At 50.1% G+C, this 11,805-nt stretch overlaps 1 protein-coding gene across 2 annotated transcripts; it reads right to left on the bottom strand.

Annotated features, from left to right (window-relative positions):
- Window positions 1-8,327: 8,327 nt before the first annotated feature.
- On the bottom strand, window positions 8,328-11,361 carry LOC136471263 (bZIP transcription factor RISBZ4-like). 2 transcript variants are annotated; one of them, XM_066468995.1, is made up of 6 exons: window positions 10,977-11,361; window positions 10,262-10,364; window positions 9,875-10,031; window positions 9,617-9,692; window positions 8,915-9,040; window positions 8,328-8,812 (listed from the first exon to the last, which is right to left on the bottom strand). In XM_066468995.1, the coding sequence occupies exons 1-6, from the start codon at window positions 11,163-11,165 to the stop codon at window positions 8,486-8,488; spliced, it is 978 nt and encodes a 325-aa protein (XP_066325092.1). In that variant the 5' UTR covers window positions 11,166-11,361; the 3' UTR covers window positions 8,328-8,485. The 2 variants fall into 2 exon arrangements, with proteins under 2 accessions (XP_066325092.1, XP_066325091.1); XM_066468994.1 differs by having other exon boundaries at window positions 9,875-10,034; window positions 10,977-11,360.
- Window positions 11,362-11,805: the final 444 nt, after the last annotated feature.

Genomic DNA, 11,805 nt, shown 5'->3' with positions numbered 1-11,805 from the left:
GCTGCATCCCTCTGCTTTTCTGCCTCAACCACCTGGGCACGGAGAGCTTTCTCCTCATTCTGATGCGTCTGATGCTCGGTCTCCAACTCAGCCCGATAGAGGTCAAGCTTTGCCTTTAGGGTACTCACCTTAGAAGACAACTTTTTCTCAGTTTCAGACGAGAAAAAGAAGCCGGTATGATCATGAGAAAAAGACTGAGCAAAAAGAGAAAGAGAAAAACAAGACATAAGGACAGAAGAAAGACGAACATCCAAAGAAAGAACTTCAGAAAAACTTACCTAGAGCTTTTCCCCAAAAGAAGTCGCAAATGTCGCCAAGTTTCCCCAGGCAGCGGTCAGCTCTAACAACCGAAGAGTAGCATCAAATTGATGCAACACATCATCATCCAAATGTGGAGCACCGGTACCAAGAGAGGCAGAAGGAGAAGCTGGCTGATGCAAAGAAGGCACAGCCAGGGCAATCTCCTGGGAAGCCATGGCCAACCCCTCAGATGGATCCGCCGCCATGGCCACGGACACCTCAGGAGTCAGTAAATCCACGGCTGCGTACTCTGTCCCCCTCACAGCCACCTCGACGACCGTGCGTTCCGAGTCCTAAGACTCAGTACACAAAGGCACACCAGAGGTCTGACAAGAAGTCGACTAAGGGTTTAGGGAAGACGAAGGCCTAAAAGTTGACAAGGAAACTCAACAATAAGAATAAGAAAAAAGGAGAACAGAAGCAAAGAAATAAAACCAGAATTCACTCACTCAGCTATCTTCTTCTTCATAAAACCAAAAGAAGACCTCGTAGGGGGAACCACAGTAGCAAAAACATCACCACCACCCTGCGACGGGAGTGGTGCGGCCGGTAATGGAGCACCAGAAGAACTCAAATCCGATGACCGCTTACTACAAGGGAACAAAACCAAAGTCAAAACAAAAAGAGGGGTTCAATAACAGAAAAACAAGAAAACAACTCACCGACGAGTAACAAGGGCGGCATCATCATCCTCTTCTTCCTCACTCTTGACCAAGGCCACCATAGCATCAGCTGAAAAAGGACAAAAGTACTTGATCAAAGATAAAAACAAACAACAAAAGGACATAGCGTATTAATATGCTCACCTAAGAGCATGCTAGCTACAACTGGAGTACCTGGACGAGTACTCAACTGCCGAGACTTCTTGGCAGCAGATGGAGCAGAAGAAGAACTATCCACTCGCCCCCTCTTTCCAACAGTATGAGGAGCTCAAGGAACTGGATGAGGAACATACTCTACATATACATCAAGGTTTGTGGAAGAAACGCCAGGAAATATTGTGGTGGTTTGAAACTTACTGGTCAAGGATGCCCTAGCAAGACTACCCCCAGCCTCCACATTCATAGGGCAATCATCAAGGGGAATAGGATCAGCGAAATTACGCCCCAATTCCCATAAAAGAGTAAAACAGCAAGACAAGGAAGATTAAGCAAAAAGTGGATACAACAAAAGACATTCAAAAGTACCCGCATAAGAAAAGAACAACTCATAGCAGGGGGCGGGTTGTTAGCACTGTACTCAAGGACAGCAAGCGGGACAACGCTTACTCCTTTCAGCATCTTCTGAAGACGCTCAAGCACCTCCTCATCAGTCAACTCAAGGGCAGGGACCATATGAGAAGGGTCCTCCGCCCCAGAGTACTCAAAACCGTAATTTTCTCGCTCCTTCAGAGGTTGAACTCGGCGGCAAAGAAAACTAGAAATAATCCTGAAGCCGGTCAAGCCTTACTATTTCAGAGTACAAATCCTCTCAAGAAACGGCTTGATCGCCTAGAGCTCAGTTGCCGTCACAGGATTCTTTTCCCATCGGTCATTAACCAAGGGACCAGATCCAGAATGAACGGAAAGAGGAGGAATCAAATTGGCAGCATAAAACCAGTCGGCACGCCAATCCCTCACAGAATCAACTAGGTCATAGTCAAAGAATTTGCTCTTAAGACCCTGGCGAAACTAAATCCCGCAGCCACCAAGAACATTGGTGTCATCGCGGCGGGGTTGTGGCTTCAGACGAAAGAAGTAACAAAAGAGAGAGAGAAGGAGGAATTCCAAGGAAAGTTTCACAAAGATAAACGAAAATAGAAAGATGAAGGATAGCATTGGGAGCAAGATGGTTCAGGCTAATCCCAAAATAGTTAAGAAATCGGTGAAGAAAAGCAGAAGCAGGAAGGCAGAGTCCGGCACGGATAAAGGAGACGAAAAGAATAATCTCACCAGGACCTAGAGTAGGGACCCGATGCTCGCCTAGAGCTCTCCAATCAGCAAACTCCTTGCTCTGGAGCAGACCATCACTCACGAGCTCGCGCAACTGGTCCTCAGTCGTAGTCGGAGCCGGCCAAATCTTCTGAGCAGCCCTCATGGCCATGAATTCTTGATTTTCAATAACGGAGAGCTATGCTTCCTCATCGACAAAGGTCGCCTAGGACTTACTCGCCGACTTCTTTCTACCCATATACTAGCAAAAGCAATGGGGCACTAAGAATCGAGAAGGCTCAAACGGTAGCGCTCAGATGATAGCAACAATGGCAGCAGCGGAAGTTTGAAGACTAGGGTTTCAAAGGAAAATCAGGGCAGTAAAGAAGAAGAAGAGGAAAGGCCCTTAAATAGATTTTACACCAGTAAAAACGCGGCCCACCAGGCCCGTTTTAACATGGCATGAGGACACAATGGTCCATTTACTGACACAGCTAAAATAACGGATGACACAAATCCACACAACGGTACAGTTCAATGGGCAGATTTTAGACTTATCCATCCAGCACTACGGCGGCGGCATCATATTACTACAAAAACAACTCATCAACCATGAAGCAAAGAAGGGCTACCTCACAATGAATGCAACAACCCGGTCCTTATAGAAAGAACTTGGGAATCTCATAAACAACCGGGACATCAGGAGAATAAAGAATGACAACTCAGAAGACAAGATTCTTTCCATTATAAATGGTTTCAAAAAATAGAAGATTACATATCTTACAAGACCCAACGAACTCGGTACTACCACAAGCAAGGTAGCAAAGAGGAACCTAGACATGGCTAGGCTCTGGAATGACTACGTGTTCCAAATTGCTACTTGGTAGAACAAACCACCCTCGGCTACACTGTTTTCTTCAAAGGACGGACGCAATGCATCCAAGGCGGAAATCAGCAGCACGGCGGGACAACATAGAGCAGAGAAGGCCGGCAGGCATGTGTCTACCCAAGTCCGATGTGATGCTGGATATGGTGTTGATCTGCACCAGACAGTCTCAGGGCAGGCGATGACGACCAACCCAGAACTGCCAGATGAAGGAACATATCCCACATCACAAGACTCCCTCCGACTACCGCCACGTACTTCCAAGTACAATGCTGCTGCAGGATTAGCCTACCTCTAATCCCTATCACAAGACTCCCTCCAGCTATGGCAAGATACACAAGAACTGCAAAATACGCCTAGAGTCCGCTCTACTTCACAAACTACCATATTCATGACTATAGAGACTTCAGACCACGCAACAAAATGCTCGATGAATCAAAACATCACACAAGGAGGATATTTATAGGCCAAAGAAGCAGTGCACCTAGACCAGGAGCACCAGCAGAACAAACCTAACAAAGGACACGGTGAAAAGACAGAATTCAATGAAAGAGGACTCAGACGTGAAGGAGCAGTACTCGAGAACAAGCATATTCGGAAGAATATACCAATACTATACAACTCGTGAACAAACAGCATTTACTATCAACCACTACCATACAACTACATCTGACAACAGCAGGATACCAGAGAACATGCCAAGAACCTGTATCCAAGTTCTTTTTGATAAAAGAACCCAGTAAGAGGCTCAAGGGCTACACCTAGAGAGTGCACTTTTTTCTTCAAAAAGCGCACATCACTCAGAAGACTTCCTCAAGACAGCAGTTTTTCAAACAACATAAGATTCAAGACCCAACTTTTTGTTCCAAATAGCAAGAGGCTCGGGGGCTACACTCAGTGAGTGCACTTTTTCCTTTAAAAAGCGCACATCACTCAGAAGACTTCTTCAAGACAGACCACTTCAAGGCCACACGACAAAAAGAACTCGGCCATAGCTATATCCAAGCTCTTTTTGACAAAGAACTCGGGTATATGCTCAGAAGCCCTTCGACGAAGAATCAGGACGATTTCAAGAGAAGACCATCCAGCTCCTTGTGCCAAACAGCAAGAGGCTCGGGGGCTACACCCAAATGGGAGTACTTTTTTCTTCAAAAAGGTACACACCACGCGAAGATCTCACGAAGCGCTACACGGTTTCACTCAAGAAAGCACTCGGACGACGCTTGTTCCTGCTCGACAAGACCTGAAGGAACAAGACGAGGCTTCCAGAGCTCAACCATGAAGTGCTTAGGGGCTTGTCGATGCGGGACCCATGGGATACCTCGCAAGGAAGGGAGAAGATCTAGTCTAACTAGGATTCTTCCCATGTAATCTTAGTAGTAGTATTATTCTGTAATCCTACTAGGAACTCTCATTGTAAACCGACTAGGATTCTGACCTCCTGACTATATAAAGGAGGACAGGGTTCCTAGAGACGAGACTTAGAGAACACAACGCAACACAACACTTTACAATCAATTCAACGCAAAGGCTAACACCGACTGGACGTAGGGTTATTACTCGATCACGGTCGAGGGCCCGAACCAGGATAAATCGACTGTCTCTTGCGTTTACCGTCGAGTTCTGCATACGCTGAAGCCGAACATACTGCCCCGGGTACCCCCGTGGTAGGCTATCGGTGGTGAAACACCGACAGATGAGCACGCGCTGATGTACATCGCCGCGGACACCGAGGTAATCACGCCGTCCGTGTCATGCTGCCACCCTAGGTCGCCATCGCTCGTTGTTGAGCCATAGGCATCTGTCCACCTCGTCGAACCAAAGGTGCTCCTCCACCTCAGTCAGGAAGAGAAGGAGGCCGTGGCGTCTCGCCGCTGGGTACTAGACACCGGGGCCACGAACCACATGACAGGAACACACACAGTCTTCGTCGAGCTAAACATTGGCGTCACTGGCACCGTCAAGTTTGGGGACGGATCGGTGGTCGACATTCAGGGCAAGGGCACTGTGCTCTTCGCCTACAAGTCCGGCGAACACCATCGACTAGATGGGGTCTACTACATCCCGCGCCTCACCATGAACATCATCAGTCTCAGCCAGATGGATGAGGACGGGTTCAAGGTCGACATCGAGTTGGGCATACTGCGCCTCTTCGACCTGGAGCGGCAACTGCTGGCGAAGGTGCACCGATCACCGAGCTGGATCTACTTCCTTGACATGAACATCGCCGCACCGGTGTGCCTCACCACGCGTGTCGGTGACATGGCGTGGCGCTGGCATGAGCGGTATGGTCACCTCAACTTCCAGGCGCTGCGTAAGCTCGGGCGTGCGGACATGGTGCGAGGACTACCGACGATCGACCATGTAGACCAAGTCTGCGAGGACTGCGTCCTGGCAAAGCAGAAGAGGACGCCGTTCCCCAAGGCCGCCAAGCACCGGGCTCAGGAGGAGCTTGAACTGGTCCATGGTGACCTATGCGGCCCGATCTTGCCATCAACACCGGCCAGGAACGTCTACTTCTTGCTCCTCGTCGATGACATGAGCCGCTATATGTGGCTCACTCTTTTGCGCTCAAAGGCAGATGCACCAGTGGCGATCATGACGTTCCAAGCACGCGTTGAGCGTGAAACTGGCAAGAAATTGAAGGTGCTCCGCACCGACAACGGTGGTGAGTTCACCTCAGTTGAGTTCGGTGAGTACTGTGCAGGCGAGGGCGTCTAGCGTCACTATTCGGCTCCATACGCGCCGCATCAGAATGGCGTGGTGGAACGTCGAAACCAGATGGTCGTGGCGATGGCGAGGAGCATCCTACGTGCACGGGGCATGCCGGGCCACTTCTAGGGCGAGGCAGTGCACACCGCCGTGTTCCTTCTCAACCGGGCACCCACCGGCGCGCTCGACGGGATGACCCCGTACCAGGCGTGGTACGGGAAGAAGCCGCCCGTGCACTTCTTCAGAGTGTTCGGGTGCGTCGCCTACATCAAGCGCCTATGCCCGTATCTCAGCAAGCTCAACGATCGTGGGCAGAAGGTTGTCTTCATCGGCTACCAGGACGGATCAAAGGCATACCGCTTCTACGACCCCGTCACCGAGCGCGTCCAAGTCTCCCGTGACGCCACATTCGACGAGGGTGCACGCTGGGACTAGGGAGACGCCTTGATCGCCATCAACGAGCACCCCTTCACCATCGAGAACGACTATGAACTACGGCGCCAACGTGTCGAGGCGCCGGCCCAAGAGTCGACGTCTCCTGAGCAGCGCTCGCCGGCTTCCTCACCACCGTCCGCGTCGTGCTTGTCGTCACCTGGCGCACCGAGCTCACCGCCACCTGCATCACCGTTCTCGACGCCACTGATGGCTGGGACGCAAGTCGAGTTCGCAACACCGCTCAGCATGGACCCAAACCTTGATGCTGATGACGATGAGGAGGGGGAGCATCGGTACCGGACGCTGGACAACATCCTTGGCACGGATGCAGCACCTGGATTGGCACACCGCGACGCCGTGGAGGCTGAACTGCACGCAGTAAGCCACGCCGTGAGCATGGAGGAGCCCAGGTCGCTGAAAGAAGCCGACAGTGACCCCAACTGGGTTGCTGCGATGGAGGAGGAGATGAAGTCGATCCGCGACAATAAAACATGGTCGCTGGTCGAACTTCCGCGCGGACACCGAGCCATCGGGTTGAAATGGGTGTACAAAGTGAAGCGCGACGAGAACGGGAGCATCGTCAAGTACAAAGCCCGCCTCGTCGCCAAGGGCTACGTGCAACATCTCGGCATCGATTTCGAAGAGGTGTTCACTCTCGTCACTCAACTGGAGTCGGTGCGCCTGCTCCTCGCCATCGCAGCGCACTACGGCTGGGGCGTCCATCACATGGATGTCAAGTCGGTGTTCTTGAATGGAGAGCTCCAGGAGGAAGTCTACGTCCAGCAACCTCCTGGCTTCGTCGACGACAAGCACAAGCACAAGGTGCTCCGGCTTCACAAGGCACTCTATGGCCTCCGTCAGGCTCCACGCGCATGGAACCAGAAGCTTGATGCCGAGCTGCTATCACTCGGGTTCACACGCTGCGTCGACGAACACGGGATGTACACCCGTGGCAAAGGAGAAGGGCGCCTGATCGTGGGCGTGTACGTCGATGATCTTATAATCACTGGAGGTGATGCAGGTGTCGTGGGGAGGTTCAAGAAGCAGATGCTGAGCACCTTCCGCATGAGTGATCTTGGGCTCCTCTCCTACTACCTTGGCCTCGAGGTCACCCAAGGAGCTCATGGGATCACACTGCGCCAAAGTGCCTACGCCACCAAGATCCTCAAGAAGGCGGGGCTGGTAGATTGCAATGCGAGCGCCACGCCCATGGAGACGAAGCTGAAGCTTCTGAAGGAGGGCTCGACGCCAAGTGTGGACGCCACCGAGTACCGCAACCTCATTGGCAGCTTGAGGTACCTGTGCAATTCCAGGCCGGACCTGGCATACGCGGTGGGCTACCTTAGCCGGTTCATGGAGGCGCCGCGGCAAGAGCATCTGGCAGCTGTGAAGCGCGTCCTCCGCTACGTGGCGGGCACGGTGCACTAGGGTGTGCACTACCATCCGGGAGGAAAGAAAGGAGCAGTGCCTGGGCTACTCCGACAGTGATCTAGCAGGCGATGTTAACGATCGAAAAAGCACCAGCAGTCTCATCTTCTTCCTAGCCGGTGGGCCGATTGCATGGCAGTCGGTGAAACAAAAGGTGGTTGCGCTGTCGTCTTGCGAGGCGAAATACATCGCTGCTGCTGGAGCTGCGTGCGAGGCAGTTTGGCTGGCACGATTGCTGGCTGAGCTCGTCGGAGGAGCCGTCCTCGCACCCAAGCTCAAGGTGGACAACAAGTCCGCCATCGCGTTGATGAAGAATCCTGTGCACTACGACCGGAGTAAGCATATTGATGTAAAATTCCACTTCATCCGGGAGTGCTGCGACAAGAAGCTGATCGACGTCGAGTTCGTTGGCACTGAACTGCAGCTGGGCGACATTCTCACCAAAGCGCTCGGGCGCGTTCGCTTCCAGGAGCTTCGTGGCGACATCGGCATGAAGAATTTAGTTTAGGTCTCCAAGGCTTAGGAGGAGATTGTTATAGTAAGCCCAGGATTGTGTTTCTTTCTTAGGAAATAGATTAGTGCGCGATCTCTGATCAGCTGACCGCGCACGACGCGCATGCTGCGCACTCTTCACGGCACGGCCCAGGGCGCTGGGATGGCAGTGGCCGATCACGATCGTGCCGTAATCTTCTCGGTACTTAGTGACCATGTAAAGATGCATGTATTTCCTTCAAATAGAGATAGAAAGCAACTGAAAACGTTGCCGCTTTGCAGCAACAAATCATTATGTGTCCACTGTGATCGCGTGTGTTCATCATCTTCTTCCTCTCGCCGGTTCGGGATTCTGACAGGAGTGATCCCACGGCCAGACGTCGACGCCGGGGCCGCCGCAGCTCGTCACCTCGCTAGCCATCCGGTTCTCCAGGCTCTCGAGGCTGGCGATGCTCTGCAGGGGCGAGTTCTGGAGCTGCTCCGTCGGGGACAGCCCCGTGAAGCACGCGTCATCGCTGGGGAAGTCCAGGCCGGACAGCACGTCGGGGCCACGGCATGCCTGCCGCGGGTTCAGCACCGGCGACAGCCCCAGGCTGCCCAGCCCGCACGACAGCGCGCCGCGGGCAACCATGTCCTCCGCCAGTTTCACCTGCAAGACAAACGCACGGCGGAGACGGAACGATTTCAGAGGAGGTGAACGGGATGATCACCACGGATTTCACCTGCAATGAAGAATATGACCGGCGGCCACCTTGACTCTGAGGGCCTCCACATCTGATTTCAGGATCCTGTTGTCCGTGACTGCGGTTGTGAATTGCTGGTTGGCGTCTGTCAGCTGCTTAAAGAGGGATGTATTTTCGCCTCGCAGCTGGTCAACCTGTTTCCAAGGACGTAGTTTGTAAGTCAGAATGAAGCTGGAGAAACCAACCACAATCATGCTATGGTTTAGGTTCAAAATTTCTGCAACTTTCAGTAATTAGAAGGATGGCTGATAGAAAAATCCGAAATTTTGCATTACACTAACACATGTACTTTATTGTAAATATATAACTCTATACTCACATTTTCTATTGTTTATTTTGCATTCCTTTACTCGATAAATATGTAATCATAAATCATGCTAACATTTTGTTTAGATCTAATTTTTTTTTAGAAATTATACTTTGGCCCCGTTCGGCTTTACCCTATATTCGGCTTGTTCGGCTTCTTTTTTCAGCCGAAACAGTGTCTTTCTCTCACAACAATTCAGCCAGAACAGTATTTTCAGTCAGTTTCAGCCAAAATTCTGCCAGCCGAACGGGGCAGTATTTTATGTTTAAGTCTCTAATTTCACAAATTTCGGTAATTTCGGGGGTGAATGAAAAAAGTCTAATACCGAAATTGAAAACCCTATATGGAAGCTTAACATTTGTACCAGCACTGTGGAAAACAAAGAAAACATAGTAGTGGTTACCTGTGTCTCAAGATCAGCTAAGTGGGCTTGGTTCCTCTTCCTCGACCGTCGAGCAGACTCACGGTTCGACACCATCCTGCGATTTGAGCCAAACATTTCAGCTTATCTTAGTCTCCTATGTTAGCATTTTTTTCTCAACATTCGCTTGAGATAATAAAAGATTCCGATCCTAACTTCTGCTTTGTTGATATGATTATATAATGCTCATAGTGAATTAAGAAAATGCTGAAGAAAACATTGTTCATGTTCTTGGTGTACCGTCGCATTCTCTTCACGTCCTGTGGGTTTGTGCTTTGTTCGCATGGACCACCCTGGATATCCAACAGCGATTCACTATCGGAGTCTGAACCACTTGTGCCACCCAAAGTTTGGCTCTCTTTCAGATATAGGTTGGTAGCTGATGTTGGACTTCCTGCTGCTGCCAATGATTGAATTTGGTATGATCTAGCCAGAACACTGAAATAACTTATATTATGCCTTGCAATCATTTAAGCCCAATTTTTCTGTTGCAACATTTATTTCTGTCACTGGCTCATCTCATCAAATGCCAAAACCTATCTATTTAACTAATCAATTGTCAAAACTCCAACAGAGAGACTGAAAAATGTGGAAGAGGAACCATGTACAGCAATATATATATAATACCACAGATTGACGATTGCGACTCGATTGTTGTGGAGACTGCAGGATGCCTCACGTTGTGGTTATGGGACCATAGGTGATTATGAATGCTTCCATTGAGAGTGTTCTGCTTGGACAAAACAAAAGCAAACTTAATGGAGTTATCTACATCCATATCAAGGTCTACAACAATATAAAATATATACAGTAGTACTCTAGCTATGTGATCTTTTTTGTGGTCAGGTCTTGCTTAATTGTCATGTGAAATTCAGAGCCAAGTACTTATATTAGTTCTTAGAACCTTGGCTTGATAATTATGAATGTTTTGAAGGAAATTATGCATTTAGGAGAAGACTCCTGATTTGCTTCAACATGCTTATTAGGGTTCAAGATACAATTGTGATCATACCATTCAAAATTGCTATTAAGAACGTGGAGCATAACATTAAAAAAAAAGAACGTGAAGCATGTTACTAATAATAACAAAACAAAAGTGGTCCAAAATCAGTTGGTGGCACGAGGTGCACCAGTGGAAAAAAATTCATCCTAAATTAACAAGATCTCATCCACTGATCCACATGTCACAAAGCGCTGGAATTTCTAACACTACATACACAAAGAGACCTGAAGCACCAATTTGTAATGACAAAAAACAGAGAAATACATGTTCCTCTTATGTTATGTCTCCACTCCACTCAGTAATTCACGCAGTGTCAAAGTTGCTCTGCTTTCTACTCACCGAGTCAGCGAAGCTGAAGGCGGACAGATCGCTGGGGGGGAACACGCCACCGGCGCCGAACGGCGCCAGCGCAGCGACGTCGTGCACAGGCTTCTGCTCGCCCGCCGCCGCCGCCGCCGCCGCCGCCGTGGCGTCCTCACGGCCGCGGAGGAAGGCCTCAAGCTCCAGCTCCGACGGGCACTTCTTCATCCGTCTCTCGGTAGGCAGCGACGGACACCTCTCTCTCTCTCTCTCTCTCTCTCTCTCTGCGCTTCTACTCTCGTGGCTGCTGCTGCGGCCGCGTCGGCGTCCACAATCCACAAGGCTTTTAGAGACGGGCGACGCAGCGAGGCAGAGCACCGAGGGCGACGAAAAGAAAGGTCTTTTTGGTGATCGGAAGCGAAAGGAGACTAGGAGAGGGAAGGAGGGAGGAAATGTGGCTGGCTGCAACGGAGTCCGGCGTGGAAAGCAGATTGCTGTATCTTCCGGGACTGCTTTCGCGAGATATCTACGAGTTTGCCACTCCGCAGCGCCGTCGGCCGTCATGTCACCGTAAGGCGGCAGTGCGGTCCGTGCTGCCGTGCTGGTTGCGTATAGGTGAAAAAAAAGTCTGCCTGCTACCCAACTATCAGAATGTTCGGCTGGACTTATACGATCGTATACGATATTGAATTATAAGTTAAAATAATATTTTTTACTCACACCAAACCAACTAAACCAGCCAGCAGTAAATAATCTACGATCGTTTACGACGAAACGAACAGGCTGCATGTGTTGTATATAGTTTCAACACATGAATTTTTTACACCATAGAATTAAGATCTAACAGTTTACACCCTTCTTCTACCTA

Source organism: Miscanthus floridulus, chromosome 8, assembly GCF_019320115.1.
Source record: "Miscanthus floridulus cultivar M001 chromosome 8, ASM1932011v1, whole genome shotgun sequence".
Taxonomy (NCBI): Eukaryota; Viridiplantae; Streptophyta; class Magnoliopsida; order Poales; family Poaceae; genus Miscanthus; species Miscanthus floridulus.
This window is presented reverse-complemented; position numbering and strand designations above follow the sequence as displayed.